This window comes from Echinops telfairi, unplaced genomic scaffold (assembly GCF_000313985.2).
Source record: "Echinops telfairi isolate 266 unplaced genomic scaffold, ASM31398v2 ScPeMD7_22;HRSCAF=79, whole genome shotgun sequence".
In the NCBI taxonomy this organism is placed as follows: Eukaryota; Metazoa; Chordata; class Mammalia; order Afrosoricida; family Tenrecidae; genus Echinops; species Echinops telfairi.
In genome coordinates, this window is record NW_022103919.1 from 17,797,553 (window position 1) to 17,821,800 (window position 24,248).

The following is a 24,248-nucleotide window of genomic DNA, read 5'->3' on the forward strand; positions in this document are numbered from 1 at the left end:
TTTGAGAATGATGGCAACAAATGTACAAATGTGCTTGACACAGTGGAAGTATGTATGGATTGTGATAAGGGTTGCATGAGCCCCCAATAAAATGATTTTTAAAAGAAAAATATATATATTAGGGAGAAAATCACAGATAAGCCCACTGATTTTCAACTTATTCAACTTATTCACTATGCAAACTGGGAGAATGTTTATACAAATTAAAGTGTGTCTGAGCTCTAAATAAAAAAGAAAAGAAAATGCCTGAGTCTAAAAATATCGCTCAACTCTCAAGGGAAGCCCCCAGGATTGTAAATGTGCTCAATCTCTGTCCGGGTGGATTTTGTGATTTTGCAAGCCCAGAGACCAAGGAATCTGAGAAATTCAAACACAGAGTAATAACAATCTTAAATTAAACTTAAGGATAAATATAGTCACCATGACTCAACATTGAGTTTTTTGGTGCCGTTGCTATTTAAGGTATTTAAATCCAATATTACATAATCGTTTTAAGATTATGATGATAAATGTACTTAGCTATACCCTGTATCACTTCATTAGGCTGTTAACAGTCACGTGACCATGGCTAAGCAGCAAGGCAAGCCGGGAAGTGGTGTCTGTGGTTGGATGTGTATCAGCCCAGATAAACGAGAACACAGCTATCCCGACCATAAATATGCTACATTTTATGTAAAACAAAAAAACATTAAAACTAAAAATACTGCAAGTCTTTATTCATATGTTTGCATTTTAAAAATCTGAAAGCTTAAGAAACAGATCAAGTAAAATGTATATTATAAACCACTGATTCCAGAACATCATTGCCATGTCGGTATGCAATGTTTTTTCATTAGTCCAAGAGTGACATTTTAAAAGGATAGTCATTAACGTATATGAATTCAATTTTAAGTACCATCTATCCTTTCTGCATTTTGAAGTTAAAATATTCCTTCTCTTATTCCATAATGTTGACACTGAACACTGAAAACTCCTTCATTCAGCACGTTTCTACTTAGAGTCATTTAAGTTGATGACTATGTTACTCGCACAGAAAGCGGTTATCAGTTTCAATAAAATTGTACACAAGTTATCATCTGGCTCTTTGCACAGCAAACCATGTATGTGAAAGTTTGGAAGGGTTGCCGTGTTGTGTTGTGGTTAGGTGCCATATAAATGGTTTTGGCCCATAATGACCTCAAGCACAACAGAACGAAGAGTTAGGCCCTGTCAGTGCGTCTCTGTTTAGAACTTCCAGATTTCTTATTCAAAAACTTAAGGAACTCCAGTGGTGCAGTGGTTAAGCACTTGGTTGCTAACAAAACGGTCAGTAGTTCAAACCCACCAGTCACTTAAGGGGATGTGACAGTCTACTTCGGTCAAGATGTACAGCTCTGGACACCCATGGGGCAGTTCTACTCTGTCCGTCAGGGGCCCTTTGAGTCAGAATCAACAATGGTCTTGGTGTATGTATATGCATCAAACACTTTACCCTGTAGTTCCTAGGGAAATTCTTTATAGAAATAGATGGAATGATGGGCCCTGACCTTCTCCTAGAGGCGAGCCCTGCAGGCATCTGCTCTGAAGGCCTGGGGTGGCATCCAGGACCCCATCAAGCGAGTCCTGGCCAACAGCCTCACCTGCCAAGGGAAGTACACTCCAAGTGGTCCAGCTGGGGCTGCAGCCAGCGAGTCCCTCTTCGTCTCTGACCACGCCTACTAAATGGAGGTGGTGTGAGGCCGCCCCCTGCACTCCAGGCCCCCAGCCCCCTCCCATGCCCACCTCTTAATGGGAGGGCGCCACCTGGGCTCCACGCCACTCTTTCCTCTCATTCTCGCCACCCTGATGACAGTGGTGTGCAGTGTTATGTGTGTGCTCACTGCCAATAAACAAGTTCTTAAGGGGGGAGGGGTGCGGGAACAGATGGAATGAATACAATTTCCAAATCATATTTCACCCGAGACCCATGCTAACATTCAACACCTTCACACCATCAATCCCAAGTATAAGCACATACTCAAAATGGATAATTAGCCAAGAATGACATGTGAAAAATAACTCCAGATATTAGAAAATTTTTTAAATTACCAAATTTTCTCATTTTAATTCCTTTTCATCCTAACCTATGCCTGTTTTTCTTATCATGAGCCTTCTCAGACTACCCAAACAACAGAAACCTCCATAAGGAATTCTTCACTCTACTCATAAGGCTGTTCATCCCATTTAACAGATGAGAAAAACCAAGGCACATGCAAGGACACAGCTCACCAGTGGAGAAGGCAAGTTTTTAAACATGGGCAGCCTGGCCACTGAGAACATGCTTCTAACCCTATGCTGCCTTTCCTGTAGAGCTTGGGCACAACAGGTAGGTGACCCAGGTTCAGCCATCAGATGATCTGAGATTCTGAAAAGTGACACTAGGGTGCAGGCAGTGTTAAAGATGAGTTGAGCACTGCAGTGGAGGTTAGCATCCTGAGCAGCAGCAGCAGCAAGAACTGGCAGAGTCCGCTGGTTGCCAGTTCTAATACAGTGTGCACATGTGCCGTGAAGACTCACACACATTCTACCCTTTGCTAAGCCTGCTTTCCAATTCCCATCCATTGTCCAAGTTTCCTATACCCCCACCAATAAATCATTGCTCTTCAGAAATGATCTACAACCAAGCACCCCAGGCCAACATTAATTTACCCAATGCCTGGAGTCAACCATTCATAATTGACAGTAAAGGCTCCTGCAGAGGCCTATGTGGTCCCTTCTACTCTAGGCCCTGAGTTGCTGCTAGCACAGTAGCTTCCTCTGACGCTGTCCTGTCTGCAGCAGCGGCTGATTGGCCACCATCGACCAGCACTCAGATGACAGCCATGTCTCCAGTGCGTGTCCCCTTGATCAGGACGGACTGATCTGCCAGGACACCCTGGGACCATGCCAGGGAGACGAGAGCTGCTCAGAGAGCTTTTAAGCTGGAAAGGGAGTAAAGCCAAGTCATGTTGGTGTCTGTGTCCTAGCGCAAAGGCCCCGGGACTGTCCTGGTTCTTGCTCTTTCCCATGCCAATGATGCAATTCTTTGTGATTCTCATGTCTCTGGCATGCACTTCCCCTTCACACAACGCTGTTTCCCCCAAATGGCCCATGGGAACAGATCAGATTTATTTAGCGACAACAACGATTAGAAACATAAAATCTCCTGGCTTTTGTCCCTGAGACCCTGCCAGTTACTCTATCATGATTTAGCTATAGAGGTGTCAGCTGAATCAATAAGCATAGTTACTGATGTACTTACATGTAAAGCTTACCATGTGCTTTACATGATTATCTTCCTACTGCATCCCTGTGATGCCATTACTATTGATTATCTCAGTCTAGTAAGAAAGAAACGACTTTAATTCCATGAGATGCCCTGGCCAGCACCCTCCCGTGGCTGTTCTTGCTTGTTGCCATCGACTGGACTTTGATTCGTGGCAACCTCATGTCCCAGAGCAGAACTACCCCATGGGATTTCCCAGGCTGAGACCACTTAAAAGGAAGTTGCCAGGTTTGCCTTCTGGGTTGGATGAGTTTGAATCACCAACCTTACAGCTAGTAGTCAAGCATTTAGCCATTTGTATCAGCCAGAAATTCCATTATTATCCCTGGTCACCAAATATTTTCATATCCACTGGAAAAATGAAGTTTAAAAAAACATATGACGCAGGGAAGGTAGAGTGGGAGCCAAGGATATGGAGAGGGTTTGCTGCCTTCCAAGGGTTGGAGTCTACACGAGGGTTGTGGTACTGACATAATTTCATGTCAACTTGATAAGTAAGTGTAGAAGTGACGGTGCTTCCTTGCATGACTTCCTCATAAGGAGGGTCCGGGACCCTCCCTCTCTCTCTCTGCCTTCACCTTCCTTCTGGAGCCACACTGAGCCCTGAGAGACCTGGGGTGTTGCCTCCACCACCATTGGAGCCACAAGACTTTGCACCCACCAGCATGTGATCATCTTGTATTTGGTCTCATTACTTATGGCTACATGAGTCGGAAGAGGGATTTATAGACTAATATCAGACTTATGGACTTCATCTGCACTGGGCTGAAATGTTTTCTTGATATATAGCTCTTTCCTATACACATAATGAGTGTCTCTGGATTTGTTTCTCTAGTCAACCTGGCCTAACATAAGGGGAAAAAACTGGTGTTAAACCGACTCCAACTCATGTTGTGGTGACTGCCCTACCATAAAATTACTTTTGTTGCTACTTCATAACTGTAATTTTGCTAAAGTTATGAATCGGGCAATTCCTTGGAAGGGTCATTCGACCCCCAAAGTGGTCGCAACCCACAGGTTGAGAACCGCTGTTCTAGACCTATCTTCTAAGGGACTTACTTCTAGGTGGATTTGAACTGCCAACCTTTCAGTTAGTAGTCCAGAGCACTTAACCATTTACCCTACACAGATACTCCACATCCTTCCATTAAAGTCCTCTTTTTGCTCGAATTTCAACCTCTGCATTTGGTAACATCCAGTTCCTGAGTGGTGCTGATAGTTAACCCACTCACTGCTAACCAAAAAGCTAGTGGTTTGAATCCACTTAGAGGTACCTAGGTTTGGGCTACTGTTTGGTATTTAGTAACATGGTGTCTTTGCCAAACCAAACACACTGCCATGCAGTGAATTCAGGCTCATCTTGACCATATGGAGGGTTTCTGAGGTTGTAAACCTCTACAGAAGTAAATAGCCTCATCTTTCTCCCATGGAGCAGCTGGTGGGTTTGAACTCCCAACCTTGTGATTAACCAGCACATGAGAGTTCTTACCATAGTTTTTTTTTTCTCTTGTGGTTCAGATATCATGAAAATGGGAAACAAAGGTTGATGAATACTCAGAAGCAATTTTAAAGAAAAAGGGTCCTTTGGGGTTACAACTTGTCTCTTGCATTGCTTTTTGCCAAACTCCGCTGTCAGATTCTCCCCTGTCTGGTTAAAGCTTGAGAGTTTATAAAGCCTCAAACCTGTGACCCACATAATGCATGCATTAGAAATCTAGTTCTTGAGCTGTATACTTAGGTACCAGTAGTTTATTTGAAAGTAGTTTACTTGATATCTTTGTTCCAAGTCACTTTAAGCATCCTGAAAGAAAAGACACGCTTGTCCACTGAAAAAGGATGAGTGCCTCTTAGGGAACTCTCTGCTTCTGGGGCCGGGACAAAGGGGTACAAGAGCCACCTGGAACATCTTGTTAGATCAAAAATCAGAGAAGTGCTCACAAAAATAAAAAAGTTGGGGGGACCAAGTGACAGTGACACAAACGCCAACTTGGAAGGGATCCCCATTGCACTACTCTGATACAATGTGAGCACCAAAAGTACTCAGAAGTGACAAAATAAAAACTACTGGAACAAAAACAAATATGAAATAGAACTTCATGAGTCCACATGGATAACTATGAAAACGCACGCACAGTGGACAAAGGCGTAAACAGTGCAATACTGAGTGCCAACCAGTGGGTGGGAGATAGTGTTGGAACAGGAAAACCACCCTTTGTAGCCACCACATTACAGATGTGGCCAGGAAAGAATCTAGATGCTAAATGGGTCCTAAATCTATAGGTTGATTTGGAACACAAAGTGGCATGGATTTAGACAGTGTCTCCCCTTAAACGGCATATTGTTTACAAGGAACAAAATATCATACAGTGGGGAAAAAGAGGTAACATCTTGACCCGGTAATCAAATGTAACATCAGCTGTGAGGGAGAGAGGGACATCATGTGATCCTGAATGCAATTCTGAGGAAGAACACCCATCAGTGTTCTCATCAAGAACACATACCGGAAGTTACGATCAGTAATTATCCATAGGATACAAGCAAAATGAAGACCCTCTTGTCAAGAAGGCAGTTTTCTTCAAAATTTCACTATAAATGCAAAAAAAAGAGAAAAGGCCTGTAGAATGTTCCAGAGTAAAGGAAAAAGAAAAGCCATGAGAACTAAAAGCTATGCCTGATTCTACCCTAGAGAGTGCACCCTAAGGTGAGGAAATGCCACTGAGTCACATTACTGGGTCAGTTTGTGAAAGTGGGACATGGGGAGTAGGTTGGATGAAAATATTATGCCAAAATTAAAGTTACAAATAGGCTTTTGCATAAAGATCAAGGTTTATCAGGGGGTGGGGGGATGGGAAGGAGCTATTGTTTAAGGGCTTCTGTTTGTGCTGAAAATTTTCAGAATGATAGAAAAATCCATGTCAAATGTAATTCAGGCCACTGAATTGTCCCCTTAGAATGTTTAAAATGGACTTCTAGGAAAATGGCTCTGAGGTAAGGATACCTGTGTTGGGAGCTCTGTTGAAATTAGGTTCAGGCTCTGGGAGGCTAAGTGTGGGGTCCTGGATGTACAGTTAGACCTCATGGCACCCCCAGGACCTTGCTCTGGCCTGATAGCCAACCTTACCTATGGAGTTGATATTCCCTGCCTCCCATACACACCATGGAAGTGCAGCAACCTGTGGCCTGGTGCCAGGGCCACCTGAGCCTGTTTCACCTGCAGCAGCAGCAACTTCACCCGCCATCGCCTGGCATGAACACCCTTGGATGTAGTGGCTCTCCCACCATTGTCCAGCACACCTCATCTGCAGCAGCAGCATCTTCTCCCAGCATCTCCTGGCACCCCCACCCATGGCTGCAGTGGTTTTCTCCACCATTGCCCAGCACCACCACCCTATGGCTGCAGAGCTTTTGCCACCATCACTGGGAACCTCCATTCGTGGTAGCAGGGTTTCCCCTGCGGTAACCCAGAATCCCTACCCAGCGGGGATTTTCCTTTATTTGCACAACACCCACAACCAGGCAGCAGGGTTTTTCCCACAGTAGTCCCACAATTCCATCTGTGGCAATGGGGCTTTTCCCTTGGTAGCCTAGCAGCCCCACCCACAGAAACGGGGCTTTTCCTGCCTTCACTTAGCACCCTCCACAGAAGCGGGATTTCTCCTGAATTTCCCAGGCATGCCCTCCCATGACAGCAGGGATTCTCCCACCATCGCCTGTACCACCCCCCACAGTGGTACCTTCACTGTGTGAAACCGCCCCACCCGTGTTCCCTGAGAGGGCCACGAGACCTGCCCTCCAAATAGGTAATCCTGCCTAAGGAGAAATTAAACCCTCGTGAGATAAAGAAGCAGCCCAACCCCCCAGTTCAGTTGACCGTAGGCAGCCCGCAGAAGCATTCCTACCAGCCTTCCAAAGAGACAGCCCAGGGCTCTTCTACTCCCTGGAAAATGGCACCAAGCTCCTCCAAAATAACATCAGCCACAATGACCTCAACAAAAATCAGGAGGAACAAAACGCAATGTCAGAGGAAGTCCTGAACCCAGTAATGTGCATAGAAGAAGCAAAAGTTGATTTACCACAGAAATAAATCTTCAGAATGCTGCTTGGAGTCATACAGAATATGAAGGAAGCAATACAGAAAAGGGAGGTAACAATACAAGAGCTAAAAAGCAAATAACAAGTTAGTAGTGTTCACCAACAGACTAGAGTAAGGGCAGAACGATACCAGTGACCTCAAGGATAACCAGGCATACTTCAAAAACCAGGAAAGACAATCAAACAAGATAATCAAAGAAACTGATGAAACCCTGAGAAAAATGTCGGATGCTATGAAGAGGGAAAACATTTGGCAAAAATAGTGAGGGAATTCCTAGAGGAAAACGTCGCCAGCTTAATGAATGAGAATCAGGCAACCATTCAGGAAGCAGAGGGGACACCAGCTAGATTGAATCCCAGAAAAAATCTCAAAGACATATATAATAGTTAAACTATCCAACTTTGAGGAAAAGAAGAAAGTCATAAGAGCCGCTAGGGAGAAAAAGGCAGTCACCTAAAAAGGCTCCCAAATAAGGATATGCTCAGGCCTATCGGCATACACCATGTAGAAGAGGAGAGCGTGAAGTAAAAGCTTCTGAAAGTTGAAAGAGAACAATGCCAACCCAAGAATCCTCTACCCCACCAAACTATCTATCAAGATAGACAGAGTCCATCTTGAGTAAGTAAGAGTCTTCGCAGCGAGGAACAACGCAAAGAATACGTTAAAAGAAACCCAGCTCTGCAAAAAATTCTTGTCGAGCATTGTGGTCAGAAGAACAACATTCACCAAACACAAATAGAAGACAACCACATACAGCACCTCCACCCCCAGGTCAACATGTCGAAAAGAGCCCCCAAGATAACATTGGCTCAACGGTGAAAAGAAGGCAAGAATGACCCACGCCCACCACACACACACACACACACAGACACACACACACGTGCATTGATAAGAAGGGAGGTAGGGAAACACCCAATAAAATATGCGAAATGACATCAGAATCCACAGATGGATGTAATAACTCAGAATATCAATGGTCTGAACTCACCCATTGAAGACAGAGACTAGGAAGCTGGTTTAGAAAGCAGAAGCCATCAATCTGCTGTCTACAACAGACACATCTCAAGCTCGCAGACAAAAGTAGGCTGAAAATCAAGGCTGCCCAAAAAATATACCAAGCAATTGACAATTCAAAAAAAGCAGGAGTTGCAATCCTAATTTCGGACAAAATTCATCTCAAGGTATAAGCCATAACAAGAGATAAGGAGTGGCACAATATAATGCTCAAGGGATCAGTAGACCAAGAGCCAGTGAGTATAATAAACATTTGGGCACCCAACAAGAAACCCAAGAAATTTGTCAACAAAACACTCCAAAAGATGAAGAAAGAAATCACAGACTCAACCATCATAGTGGGTGACTTTAATACACCGCTCTTCAGGAAAGGCAGATCACTGGGAAAGAAGCTTAACCAGGAAGCTACAGAACTAAACTCTACTATTAGGCAACTTGACCTAATATTTTCAGAGCTCTCCCCCAAAATGAAAATAAATCCCAATCTTTTCAAGCCCACATGGCACATACTCGACGATAGACCACAATCTGGAAAACCAGTCGAGCCTGTGTACATTCAAGCACAGAGAGGTCACTCAGACTGCCCTCTTGGACGGCTATGACATAAGGCTGGAAATCAACAATAGGATGATTAAGAAAACAAGGGCAAACAGTTGGAGAATGAATAACTCTACTGGATAATGAGTGGGTACTGACCCAGATTAGAGACAAAATTAGGAAATTCTTAGAAGCAATGAGAATGAGAATACAACATCCCAAAACATTTGGGCACAGGAAAAGCAGTTATGAGAGGAAGTTTGATAGCAATAAATGCACACATGAAGAGAGACAGGATTGAAACACTGGCACAAAACCCAAAAGCTCCACAAGAGGAGTGCTGGAAGCATTAGAGAAATATGGCAGAGTGGAAGGATACAAGATCAACAAACAGAAGTCTGTTGAATTACTATCTACAAAAACAGTTAGAACCCTTCACAATAGCCAAGCACAAATTGAAATATCTAGGGATGGACCTAAATAAAAAAAAAATTGTATGAGGAAATCTACAGAACACTATTACAAGAAACCAAAAGTGATCTCCATAAATGGAAGAATATCCCATGATTATGGATCAGAAGACTTAATATAGTAAAAATGGCAGTCCTACCCAAGGCACTATGTAAGTTTAACCCTATCCTGATACAAACACCAACAGGTATCTTTCTTTCTTCAATGAACTGGGAAAAAACGGACTACCAACTACATGTAGAGAGGGAATAAGCCCAGAATTAGCAGAGAACTCCTCAAGAAAAAGGACAAAGTCGGAAGGCTTGCTTTACCTGATTTTAGCAACTATTATACAGCCACAGTGGTCAAAACAGTGTGGTACTGGTATAATGACAGATACTCAGACCAATCAGAAAATTCAGAAATGAAATCATCAGCATACATACAACTGATCTGTGATAAGGGCCCCCCCAAAATCAAATGGGAAGCAGATGCCCTCTTCAACAAGTGGTGCTGGGAAAAAATGGATATCTGCCTGCAGAAAAATGAAGCAAGACCCTTACCTCACTCCACGCACAAGAATAAACTCAAGGTGGATCACAGACCTCAAGGTAAAACCATCAACTATCAGAGCTGTAAATGAAGGAATTGGGACAAACTTAAGAACTCTGTTTCAGGTGATACATAGGCTATTGTAAGGACACAAACACAGAGGAAACACAATTGACAAGTGGGATATACTGAAGAAAAAACACTTGTGTCCATTCAAAGAATTCACCAATAGAGTAATAAGAGAGTCCCCAGACTGGGAAAACATCTTTAGCAATGACACATCAAAGGCCTTATTACTAAAATCTATAATACTCTGCTAGCCTACAATAAGAAAAAAACAAATAGCCCATTGAGGAGGTGGGCAAAGGACCTGAACAGAAGTTTCACAAGGGTGGAAATCCGAATGGCCAATAAACATGAGAAAATGTTCCAGGTCTTTAGCTATAAGGGAAATGCAAATTAAAATAACTGAGATACCACCAAACAGCCTCCAAGATAGCCCAATTAAAAAAATCAGTAAGTAACAAATGTTGGAGGGGGTGTGGTGAAATAGGCGCTCTCATCCACTGCTGGTGGTTCTGTAGGCATGTGCAGCCATTATGGAAATAGATTTGGCAATTCCTAAAACAGATGGAAACTGAGCTACCATATAACCCAGCAATCCCCTACTGAGCATATGCCCAGAAGAAGAAAGAACCCAACCACTGCCAGAGATCTGTGCCCCAATGTTCATCACAGCGCAGCTCACAATCGCAACGAGTTAGAAACAACCTAAATGTCCATCACTGGACAAATGGACTGAAAAGCTCTGGTACATACATACGATAGAGTACAACACACACCTAAAAGGCAGGGATGAATGCACGAAGCACATCATCTAATGGGAGGAGTTGGAGGAAATTATGCTAAGTGAAGTAAGCCAAGCACAAAAGGACAAGTTCAACATGAGTCCCCTGAGGTAAGCTTAAAAAGCACAAAGGGCTGAGGGGGAAAGCTACTAAATGCACAAATTCCCTGGGCGAGATCCAGGCACTCTGGCAGGCATCAGACCCACCCCAGGAATGTGTATGGCAGCCAACCCAAAAGGAGTGGGGGAAAATAAATGACAAGCGTAGAGGGGGAACAGGGTACTAACTCAGCCACCGGGAGGGTACTGTTTATGTCTCCACAGGAAAGGGAGAGAGGGACCAGTGCTCATCCCAGTGCACCAAGCCTTGAGGGCAACATACTGACAAGGAGCGGTGAACTAACAGAGAAGACTGCAGGGCAGGCTCCAGTCCCAGCTCCGTTGACACCCTCCCCAAAAGAATGCACTAGGGAGGACAGCACTGAAGATACAGCCCGGGGAGAGTGGTGGGTCTGCCCAGACCACAGGAGAGCAAACTAAGGGAGAGGGAAAGGGGGAGGGAGAGGGGGGGGAGAGAGGGGATGGGGGGAGAGAAGGAGAGAAAGAGTACCGCATCCTGACCCACCAAGCCTCGGGACAACATTCCTGCTCAGAGCATCCACTGCACAGAGAGGACCATGGGGCTGGCCCCATCACGAGACACCCCCCTCCTCACTGATCCACAGTGCTACAGGGACAGCACTGGAGACACAGTGCAGGTATTCTGATGGTCTGACCCACCCACACCGGAGCGAAATACCAAGGAAATACAACAGAGCAGCAAGGGGAGCAAAGCCATGAAGTCCCCGAGGAATCCTGAAGAGAGACTTCAGAATCAGTGGGCAGGGCATGGCACTTCACCAGATCCGATTGGAAAATTCAGAAGGGTCAGCAGACAGACCTACAACTATTTATAGGCTTTCTTTTTTTCTTCTCCTTTTTTATTTTTCTCATGTCTATCCATATAAGATAGTCAGGATAACCAAACCTGAGGAGAAAATAGTGGAGCCGACAGCTCTGGGGGCATGTGGGAGAGGAGGAGGTGGGAGGAAGGGACAACAAACCCAGGGACGAGGGAAAAATAAGAGATCTAAAATCAATGGCGAGGAGGGCGTAGAATGCCTGGTGGGGTTGAATCAAGTGCAATGTAGCCAAGAGACAGTACTGAGTCAAATGAAGATCGAACATGATAGTGGGACAGGAGGAAAGTAAAAAGAAATAGAGGAAAGAATGAGGAGGTGAAAGACATTTATAGAGGAACAAATATAGGCATGCACATACGTAAATATATAAATATACAACTAGTGATATAGGTCTATGTACATATGTTAAGTATTAATGTAGCAGACAGACTTTGGGGCCTCTACTCAAGTCCTCCCTCAATACAAGAACACTTTGTTCTAATACCCTGGCATTCTGTAATGCTCACCTTCCTGACGCAATAGCCAAAGACAAAATGGGTATGTAAGCAAATGTGATGAAGAAAGTTGATGGTGCCTGACTATTAAAAGACATAGTGTCCGGGGTCTTAAAGGCTTGAAGTTAAACAACCGGCAGGGAAGCAACAAAGTCCACACGGAAGAAGCACACCAGCCTGTGTGATCACAAGCTGTCAACGGGATCAGGTATCGGGCAACAGAAGATTCAAAACAAACTATCATATCGTTGAGAACAAGGGGATCAGAGTGTAGACTCAAAGCCCATACATGTAGACAATTCGACATCCCCTCACAGAAGGACACAAGGAAGGGATGAGTCGACAGGGTACAGTATAGCACTGACAAAACACACACCATTCCTCTCATTCTTTAATGCTTCCTCCCCCAACTATCATGACCCCAATTCTACCTTACAAATCCAGTTAGATCAGAGCATGTACATTGTTGCAGATAAGAGCTCTGGACACACAGAATCCAGGACAGATAAACCCCCAGGAACACTAATGGGAGTACCAATACCACGAGGGTAAGAGGAAGGTGAGGGGAGAGGGGTGAGAAAGGGAGCCAATTGAAATGATCAACGTATAACCTCCCCCACCCACCCACCCCCGCCACCCGAGGGGGATGAACAACAGAAACCTGGGTGAAGGGAGACAGCAGACAGTGTAAGATATAAAAATAATAATCTATAATTTATCAAGGGTTCATGGGGTGGGAAAGGAGAGAAAAAAGAAGAGCTGATACCAAGGGCTCAACTAGAAAGCAAATGTTTTTAAAATGATGATGGCAACACATGTACAAATCTGCTTGATACAATGGATGTATCAATTTTTATAAGAGCCGTAAGAGCCCCCAATAAAATTATTTGTTTAAAAAAATGATTAAAATGAAAAACTTATGTTACATGAATTTTATCACAAATTTTAAGAAGATTAAAAGTACTGAACTTTCAAAACTGGCCTGTGTTTATACAAGAGGTCATTCCTATTTTTAGGAAAAACATACTGAAATATTTAGGAATAAGATAATGATTATAGGAAAGCTGAAGAAAGCACACAAATGAGAAAGAAAATAGAATAGAATGTTAACTATCTATGGAATAGGAAAATGGTCCTCACTCATTCACTGCCACTGAGTGGATTCAGACTCAGAGTGACCCTATAGGACTGGGTAGAAGTGCCACCCGTGGGTTTCCAATGCTGTAACTCTTTAAGGGTATAAAAAGCCTCATCTTTCTCCCGAGGAGTGGCTGGTGCTTTTGAACTGCCGACCAACCTGTACCCACTACACCACCTGTGATTATTGAACTATTCTGACTCTTGCAGATGTCCACTGGCTATGATTGTTGTTAGTTGCAAGCCCATGTGTGCAGAGTAGAACTTCTCTATGGCATTTTCAAAGGCTGCAGCCTTTCACCTTGGCCTGCCTTCCAAGGTAACCTTGGCACCACTCAGGGTTTTAACTGTGTTCTGTAAAATGTTCTATATGTTTGGTTATGCACTGAGTTGCTAACTGAAAATTCAGCAATGAGAAACCATCAGCAGCTCCATGGGAGAGATATAAGCCTTTCTACTCTGGTAAAGACTTACAGTCTAGAAAACTCACAGAGGCAGTTCTACCCTGTCCGATAGTGTTGTTAGGTATTGGCATCAACAAATGGGCAGTGAGCTTTGTTTTATTTTGGTTTGGTTGGGTTGGGGTAGGTTGGGTTGTGTTGGCGTGGACTGGTTGGGTTGGGTTGGGTTTAGTGGGGAGGAGACGGACTCTAAAGGGACACAAGGACATTTGGGGTAGTGGGATTCTTCTCTATCATAATTGTGGTAGGAGTAACACAATTGGTCCCATTTGTCAAAACACACATCAAGTTCAACACTTGAAATAGGTTACTTTGTATGTGAAAGCTTTCTTCAAATGTAAAGCTATTTGGAAATGTATAAAAGACAAATTACACTATTTCAAAAGCTTCTCTGTTCAGGGAAAAGAGCCTAGATGAAAAGGGACACACATTTGTCACTGGAGAAGTCACAGAGGGCTCCATGGACAAGTGCATTACGGCCAAAGGCCTGGTCACTGGTTTCCGACAGTAGTTTCCTGCAGGGCCCTCTCCCAGCCAGGGTGGACAGAAGGTTACAGATACACCGTATTCTCTTGCTCTTTAAGTATTGTTGCTGTGCACTGCTGTGTTAGTTCTGGTTGACTAGAGAAACAAATCTAGGGAGACACTCGTGTGTTTAAGAGAGAGCTGTATAACAAAGAGTAACTGTATATTGAGAAAACATCCCAGCCTAGTGCAGATCAAGTCCATAAGTCCAATATTAGCTCATATGTTCAATACCAGTTTATAAATACCTCTTCAGATTCACACAGTCACGCAATAATTCCGAATGCAAGAAGATCACAGGCCAGTGGGTGGAAATTCTTGTGGAACCAGTAGCAGTGGAAGCATCTCTGCACTGGCATGGGTCTCCACATGACTCCTCCAGCTCCAGGGCTCTGGCTCCATCAGCTTGGCTTCATGTGTCTTGTCAGAGGAAGACGAAGCAGAAAGTGTATCTGGCCTCCAGAGAGCTATTTATCTCCTTCGCACCTCCAAATGAGGTCATCAAGCTGCAACCTGATTAACAGTCTAGCCTCTACTGCTTCGCAAGTTGACAGATCTCCCATAGACTCCAACTCACTGTGTCCTTGTGTCAGAGAAGAACTCCACACGGTTTTTCAGGGATGACCTATGAGAAGCAGATCACCAGGGCTACTTTTCTAAGTTCCTCAAACCATCAATTTTTTGGTTGGTAGTTGAGAGCCTAACCATTTTCACCACCTAGGGACCCTATTCTAAAATATATTGTGGCATAAACAAATACTTTAATATCTACTTTATAGTGAACACAATATTCACACAAATGATTACCACACAACACGAAAATACAACAAAATCTTGCACCCAAGGACTTTTTCATATTGATCCCAGATCCTGAGCATAGCCTCCTCAGAAGTCTCCCTCAGAAGGAGGTGAGGACACACGCACACCAGTGTTCAGTGCAACCTGTTGACCGCAGCAGAAACGCTATGGTCAAAGGAGAAAGGAGAAAGAAAACGGGGGGCATTCACACAGGGAATGCTGTGCATCACTATAAAGCTCTGATGAAACCATGAAGCCCTTCATGACATAGATGGCCATCATGAGTCAATCACAAAAGGACACATATTATATGACTATTTACAGAGAAAAAACAAACAAGATAAGCCCTTTCATACCAAAGGGAACAGACTTTGGAGATTGCCAAAGTGGGGAGAGCAAGATAAGGAAGACCAAGCAATGAGCTAGCCCAGGGGTGGCAAACATTTGAAATGGAAAAGCCAATCTTGTCCCTCACCGAAACTTAAAAATTAGTCCAGAGCCATATATATATTTTTATAAACAAATGAAACAAAGCAAAACAAATGAAATTTTATTTTTTTAAATGAAGAACAAATCATCATCTGTATAATATCCTTTAGTTTTTTCCCATTTTCCTTTGGAACCAAAGGAAAGTACTGACACAGCTGCATCTGGCTTTTGAGCTACGGGCTGCCCTGCCCTGGGCTAGACTCTTGACAGGTGTCACTTTGGCTGAAATGGAAGATAGTCGTTCACAAGAGGGAGACGAGAAAAGAAAGACTGACTAAAGAGTACGCTATTGGGGGTGTGAGGAGCGTGGGCGGGGGAGGAGGGGTTAATTAATAGTTTAAACTGCTGAATATAACGTTGATGATCTGAAATGTAAACGTAATGAAATGAAATGTAAATCCCCACCTAGTTTATAATAAACAACTGAAAGACCAAAAAAGGAATAGATGAGAAGTGTGTGCCTGCCTTGTAAAAGCTCCCACTTGGGGATAACCATCGACAGTCTCCTCTCCTCTGGTGAAGGGCTCGCTCAAAAGGGTCCTTCCTGCATAACGTCTTCCTCCACACACTGCCTATGTCACCCTTCTATTCTCTGCTGAGCTATGGCCACCTTCCTTATAACAGTCGCTCATCCAGTTCTGTGCTTAGAACAATTGCCAGCACTCAGCACCGTGCCTGGCACTTTGGGAAAGGTTTAGAAGAAGACAATGCGTGTATTTGCCACTTCATGCCTACTCCTCGACCAAAAAAAGGGGAAATTGTGTCACTTTCACCTTGAAAGTCCACACTATCAGCATCATTTCGTCGAATAGACTTCCAGCCCAGGAACATGAGCTCTAAACTTGCATTAAAAACAACAAGAAAAAATGTTTGGAGGCGAAAGAATCTAGAATTTTCAGCTCTCTAATGTAAGTAGGAAGAAGAGCTTTAAAATCGTTTATAGCTCAGAGAACAAAAAACAGAGCTCAAAGCAAAATATTTCTGTTACAGCACAACCTGATGAGCAACAAACTGCCTTCAGGAGTTGCTGGGCGGTGCAAACGGTTAGCGCTCTCAGCTGCTAACTGAAGGGTCGGAGGGTCAAGTCCACCCAGAGATGTCTTGAAAGAAAGCCTGGAGATCCACTTGTAGAAAAGCAGTCTCTGAAGGCCTCAGGCAAGCCCAGTTCTACTTTGACACACACGGGGTGGCCATGAGTGGGAATTGCCTGGATAGCGACTAGTTTCAGTTTGGGACAGGCAACCCACAACCAAACTGATCAAATAAGACAGAAAATGACACCCCACTGGCAACTGAAATGGGTGATAATGGGTGCCATTTACTGAGCTTTTGCCACCAGGCGTTGCCCTGAGAAATTAGTCTGCAGCTAGGAAATGTAGAATCGAGGCCCATAATGTACAGGGTTAAGCCCTAAACCAGCATCTGTCCAAAATGCCAATTCCCAGCATGCATTTCTCTCAGAGCACACCCAAAATAAAGCCATTGTTGTTGCTGGAAATGCCCTGATTAAACAAACACTTCCCTAACCTTCATTTCACACTAAAATCAACAAAAGATCACATTCTCCCATGTAACTGCTATTGTCCAGATACCTTCCCCCCTCTACCAATGTTCTTCTCAACTATCTTTTTCTCTCTTCCTCTTTCTCTTCCTTTTATCTAAGCAACTGATAAGGACTTCATTTTACTAAATTTAGCTGTCTCCTTTATTTCCCACCCACCCCATCTCCTTAGGATGAGAAGCATCTCGCTGACTCATCGGCCCTAACCAGACACCAGCATGTATCTTTCCACAATGGGCCCTGACCATGCTTTTTATAAAGCACAAACAGCTCCACTTGATGAACTTGAGAAACGCTCTCCAATGGTTTTATTGCAAAAGCATGTTTCATTGTGGTAAACACACGCGCACCTGTTGGTTGCCTTCTATTTCAACTCATGGGGACCGCATGTGTTACAGTTTACAGCATAGAATTGCTCTGTGTGGTTGTTTGGTTTTTTTTAAATAGTTATATTGAGATATAATTATTATATCATGCAATTCAATAATTAAATTCTATCCGGAAAGGTTGTATAATCATCACCAAATCAACTTTGGAATTTTTTTTCCTTCTTGTATCCATTGCTGTTGACTGCCTATTCCCCACCATTGCCCCAGGTAATTATAACTCCAGCTGCCATCGTTATCGATACAGCTTCACAGAGTTTTCTTGACATTTTTAAGAAAGCAGCTCACCATGCCTTTCCTTCTCTGTCACCGTGCTATCCAACTGTTGGCATCATCCAGAGACTTACCTACAGGATCCCAAACTCCCGTACACAAACTAGTATTTTTATCTGGGTCGTTTAAGTCACCCACTAGAGAGACCCAGATGGATTTTTCACTCTAAGCGGCATGACTTTAGACAAAAGAACATATATACACTTCCCTGGTGCCTTTGCTTCTGGGTCATTGTCTCTTCTTTTATCTTGAGAAGAAACAGATATGTGTCCCAGTCCCTTAAAGATTAAAAACAACCAGAGGTTTTAAGGCCTATCGGGGTTCTAGATAGTTCCATGTGGTTTAGAAGCTGTGTATCTAATGGGAAAGTTGTCACAGCATTGACAAGCTAGTTAGAGTTGAGCTCAAACAAAATGAAGGTTTGGGAGTTAGGCAGCCCCTGGGTGGCACAAACAGTTTGCACTCAGCTGCTAATCTAACAGCTGGTAGTTCAAGCCCACCCAGCAGTAAGGTACTACCACAGGAAGGCCTAGAGATCTGCTCTGTAGAGATTATAGCCAAGAACAACCCTATAGAGCTGTTCTATTCCTATTCATGACACTGGAGGCTGCCCTGAGTCAGCCTGACTGCAGAGCAGAGGGCTTTGTGGGGTTCACCCATTTGTGGTCAGGTGGTGGATCCACAGGACACAAAAAGCTGTGTCCGTGGGTAACCAAGGAGGCACTCAAACAAGCCAAGAGAAAGATGAAGCACTCCACCAACAAGGTTGTCAACTCAAATCCACACAGCGGTGCTTCAGAAACGTGGAAATGAGGCCTGAATTATTACTTTAAAGGCTTCAACAAACTCATGATCACACTGTCTTTAGGTGCCATCGAGTGGCCCTACATACAAGAGAACAACAGCTAAAGCGAGCAAACCCCAAACCAGAACTCCTGGTGGCACAGTGGGGTAACGTTTGTGTATTGGTTTAAATCCACCAGCTGCTGGGAGGGAGAAAGACAAGGCAGTCTGCTTCCACAAAGATGTACAGCCTCAGAAACCCTATGGAGGAGGTCCACTCGGTCCTCTAGGGTCTCTATGACTCGGAAACAACTCCAACTCCACCGCAGAGGGCTTTCACCAAATTAGCAGGCCCGTAAGTAATCTTCCTAGCTTCATAAATGGACTTCTACAGCAAGCGGAAGGAAGGCAGGTTCGCTTCAGAAGGCTCAGTTCTGCGCTACGTAGAGAAAAGCAGCCCTGGGCTCGCTTCCTCCCAGGCTGTGACACTCATTAAGGAAACACCCAGGGCACAGCTGTGGGTCCTTGCCAGTACTCCCAAGCTTCTCCACAATGCCAGCAAACACTTGCTCCTTTAGGCACCCTTCAGGGATGGGGGGTTCCCTCCCAATTTGCATCCTGAAAGTAGGTTTGAAGCTGCTCAGGTTGGGAATTGTATTATCATCTGGACATGGGACATGAATTTGGGGTGGGCTCTCCCCTAGGGGCCTTCCAATTCTTATCCCTATAAGGAGGGACACAAGCTGGAGAGGACCAGGTAAAAAAACAGAACAGACTAAAATCACTCCTTTTTAGGCTAACCAGAGCAATTTTTCTCTAGGTTTTTAAATCTTAATAGTTTTATTGTTTTTGTGAAGTATTATGTAATATTTTATTGTTTTTAACATTTTCTGCTTACCTTTTTTCTTTTTAAAAATATTTTTTAAATTTTTTGGTTTTTTAAATCATTTTATTGGGGGCTCGTATATAAAAACATTTTATTGTAAATTAGGTGAAAGTTTATAGAGTAGATAATCAGTTTTACATTTCACAATTGGTTTCAATTCATTCATTGTATGTAAGTCTTTTTTAATAAATTACTTTATTGGGGCCTCTTACAGCTCTCAGAACAATCCATACATCAGCTGTATCGAGCACATTTGTACTTATGTTGCCAACATCATTTCCAAAACATTTTCTTTCTACTTGAACCCTTGGTATCGGCTCATCTTTTTTTCTCCTAGTTGTGGACGTGTCCTTCAATTAGAGACAAACGGCCTGTAGGTGAGAGGACTTAAGTATTGATGGGAAGGGGAAAGGTGAAGATTTTGGACAGCTAACACCTGGTCACGAAGGGAAGGGGAAAGGTGGAAAATTTTGGACAGCTAACACCTGGTCACAAAGAAGGAAAAGAGCTCTCACAAAGCCGGTGGACTGAAGGCGGCTTCTAGAGTAGAGGCGGCAGGTGGCCTAAATCAAGCAACCCTTAAAATTGTGTTGTTTTTGAAAGTGCGTGTCCGACCTAGATCTTTGCAGAGACCAGAAAAGCCTGCATAAGAACCAACAGTTAAACACTCCTGCTGTTGTAACGTTGTTATTGTTGTTGTAGGGTCCCCTCAAGGGGGTATGGGTTCATCGGGATCTTACGTAAAACAGAAATCACCTGTGCACAGCCCTGCCCAGTCCTGTGCCATCCTCACCATCTCTAACCTCTAGGGACGTGCACACAGGAAGCCCAGGCCTGCAAAAGAGCTTTGGATCAGAGGGACCTCACCACAGGGCGCCACAGGAGGCAGGTCGAGGAGGTCACGGACTCAGTGATCAGCGCTCTGCCCACCCCCCACCCCCACCCCCACGACTGAGCCTGCCACCTGCTTTGCCTTTTCTTTCTCAGCCCAAGTCTGTCCATGTTTCATGCCTCCATTTTCAATTCTGGAAGATGCGGGGGGCTACCTACGGCATCAAGGATCCTGAGTGGCACGGTGGTTGACTGCTACCAGGTGGCTGACGTTTCCACCCACCCAGAGGCTGCGGGAAGCGGGGCCTGGCGGTGTGCGGCCCTCACAGATCTCAGCCAAGACCTGCGGAGCAGCTCCACAAGCGACTGGGTGGCACCTGAGCCACCCCGGAGTGTGATGGCTCAAAGAAGTCAGCAGTTTGGCACAGAGTGAAACCCAATGAACCCGACTTCATTACTGGCCCGGACCTGGGGCGGAGCCAAAATATGCACCAGGCGACTTTCCTCCACGCCCCCCCCACCCCCCCAAATCCAAGGTGGGGTTCGGCAGAGGTTGCGTGTCCTTGCACAGGGGGCAGGTGGGAAGAGCGGACGCGGCTTCAGGAAAACATGCAAAACGGAATTGAAAGAGGAAAGGAGAACGAGATTGCGGATTCCGACCCAGCCACATTTTGGGAAGGGACCGGGGTGCTTTTGAACTCGCCGGGCTGGACAAGACCGGAGAGCGGCTCCGAGGTAGCCCAGGTCCCGGGAAACCAGGAGGAGGAGCCGCAGTCCCCGCTCGGCGCCGGGCGCTGCGGGGACCGGGGGTCTCGGCGCGCGGGGGGCGGCCACTCACCCAGCAGCAGCAGCTTGAGCTCGCGGCGCGCGTCCTTCCTGTCCCGGCGGAGCTGCCGCTCGATCTCGGCGTTGATGCGCTGCGACTCCTTCTCCTCCGCCGAGAGGCAGCAGCAGCCCGCCATGGAGCTGGCCGCCCGACCCGAGCCCGGGCCCCGGGTGCCTGGGTCTCGAGTCTCAGCCTCGCCGGGCCGGTTGGTGGCTGAGGCCCGAGTTGGAGAGGAAAGCCGCCGGGCAACTGGAGTTCCGCAGGGCGAGGCTGGGAGCCCCGGGACGAAGCCCGAGCGCTGGGGCCGCCCCGGCGCACGCGGGATCCCGGCTCTGCGCTCGCTCCCGGGGCTTGGAGAGTTTCCCGCCCGCGGAAGATTCGGGAGCCGGACCCCGGGCAGGGGGCGTAGAGCGGGCGTAACAAGTTGGGGCCGCAGGGTCCCAGGCAGGCGGCAGGCGCGGCGCGGCTGGGAGGGCAAGGACGGCTCTGGACCTTGCCTGGAAAGACACGAGACCTCAGCCGCGGGGAGGCGAGGGAGGCTCCCGCTGCAGCTGCTGTGGCTCTCCGCGGCGGGAGGAGGCGGGGCGTCTCGAACCTGCAGCCCTGCGGCTACTCAAGTCGGCTGTGCGCCACGCAAGCCCACGGGGTCCCGCGGCGAAACAGCGCGGGGAGGGCGGGGCCGGGGCCTCGGGTCTTCCAGGCGGCTGCCGCGGGCGAGGCAGCAGTGACCAGTCGCGGGACCGCCGAGCCGGCCTCCGCGCTCAAATCCGGTTTCCGACCCGTAACGGAGCCTTGCCCACTCCTCAATCTCGGCGGAGCCGGCTTTTGCAGAGGAGCCAGGAGCCTGTGCCAAGAGCGAGGACAAGGGCTCTACTTAGACCTGCCCAAACCCAAACCAAACGCACGGTCACCCAGTCGATGCCCGATAGGACAGGCGAGAGCTGGCCCGGGGTTCCGAGACTAACGCTTCACGGGAGGCGAAAGCCGCCTCTTCCTCCGGCCGAGCGACCGGTGCCTTCGAACTGCTAATTAGCAGCCCGGAGCGTAACCCGAGCTCCTGCCTTCCGCCCACCGCACACGCCCCGGCTCCCTACATGGGCTCCTTCCGCCTCTCGGCCGCCAGCCCCTCGGCCGCCCCCAAAGCTTGAGTTGAGCAGCCGGCCTGGAAGGTGGCCGGCTTTCAGAGCCACCGCCTCCGGGCTCCGATAAATTAGGGACATTGGAGAGGTGAGGGTCAATATCCTTCCGGCCCCTTCCGACCCCACCGGACGGGAGGGACAGAGGGGCTGGGGGGGGAGGATGGGAAACGGCTGGCTGCTTTGCATTCACTGTTGGGAAGACTCCAGCTTTACCGAAACGGCGGGCGGGCACGTTCAGAGCAGCACCTGGTGTGTGCCCAGCCCCGAGCCCTGACAGCTGCTTTGCAAAGGTGTGTCCACACAGGCGCTCAGACTGGCTCCCGGAAAGTAAGGATCCTGCTAGCGCTGCACTAATCAACGTGTTAAACGTAAAAAGCACCTCTTTGGACCCAAATGGCACACTAGGATGCATATTACATCTGGTTTTGCCTTCGATCCCGAGGCAAGAGCTGAAGAAGAGAGGGCGGACCGAGTGCGCCGTCCAGAGGAGAACACAGGAATGTTCCTGTCCACCTCTCCAAGTCGGCCAGTGCCACGTAAACACTGTGTGGCGCTCTGCCATTAGCGAAGGCCTCGTGCACCATGTCCTTCAGCCAGTTCTAACAGAAGAGTTTACATTGAGTAGAGAAATTGCGTACGTCATTTATCCCTTAAGCAATTAACATTTTCCAACAGTTTTATTGGGAAGTAATTTACATATCAAAGCATTCAATAGTTCAATCTGATATGATTGAATCACGGAGAATTGTACAAACATCTTCACACCAATTTTAGAGCAACCGCCCCCCATAGTTAAATCGCCTTTAAGATGATTTATGCGATCACAATCCGTTCTAGTCCTCCCTTCTCCCTCCCATTTTCATTAGTTACGCCCGAAATCCCCTTTCCCTCCCTATCCCCCACCCCCAACACACACCCCTGTAGTACCTATAGCCCTTGGTATCCATTATTATCATTAGGCATCCACTCCTGTGCTTCACAGCTGGGAGACCCAACAGAAAACAATAAACAAAATAAGGCTAAAAAGTGGTAAGGGTAAAAACATAACATACGGAAAAAATACTAATAAAGTATAAGAAGGTGACCACCAACAGTATTCTGTCATTGAACCAGTAAGAAATACTTTTACAACTTCTGTGATGCTCACTTTCCCAACACAATCACTGAAGACAAAATGTGTGCATACACAAATGTGGTGAAGAAAGCTGATGGTGCCTGGCTATTAAAAGATATAGCATCTGGGGTCCTAAAGTCTTGAAGGTAACCAAGTGGCTATCTATCTGAGCAGATGCACACCAGCCTTTGTGATCATGAGGTGTCAACAGAATCAGGTATCAGGCACCAGAAGACCCAAAACAAATAATCATATTGATGCAAACAAGGGGGCCGGAGTGGAAACCCAAAGCCCATCTGTAGACAATTGGACATCCCCTCACATTAAGGATCACAAGGAAGGGATGAGTTAGCCTGGGTGTAGTATAGCACTGACAAAACATACAACATTCCTCTAGTTCTTTTTTTTTTTTTTAACATTTTATTAGGGGCTCATACAACTGTTATCGCAATCCATACACACATCAATTGTGTAAAGCGCATTTGTACATCATTCTCAAAACATTTTCTCTCCACTTAAACCCCCGACATTAATGAGGTCCTCTAGTTCTTTAGTGCTTCCTCTGCCCACTATCATGACCCCAGTTCTACTTTATAAATCCGGCTAGATGAGAGCATGTACACTGCTACAGATAAGAGCTCTAGACACACAGAATTCAGGACAGATAAACCCCTCAGGACCAATGAGAGTAGAGATACCAATTGCAATGATCGACCTATTACTCCCCACCACCACCCAGGGTGATGAGCAAGAAAAACGTGGGTGAAGGGAGATGGCACAACAGACAATGTAAGAAAATAATAATTT

General features: G+C 45.9%; 1 protein-coding gene across 1 annotated transcript in view; it reads right to left on the reverse strand.

Annotated features, from left to right (window-relative positions):
* Positions 1 to 21,362, reverse strand: part of GNA14 (G protein subunit alpha 14) — a 233,541-nt gene extending 212,179 nt beyond the window's left edge. Inside the window, exon 1 of the mRNA XM_004713822.4 lies at positions 21,201 to 21,362. Within this exon, the coding sequence (XP_004713879.1) occupies positions 21,201 to 21,324 (124 nt within the window). The 5' untranslated portion in view covers positions 21,325 to 21,362. The remainder of the gene's footprint in view (positions 1 to 21,200) is intronic.
* Between the last annotated feature and the right edge of the window lie 2,886 nt (positions 21,363 to 24,248).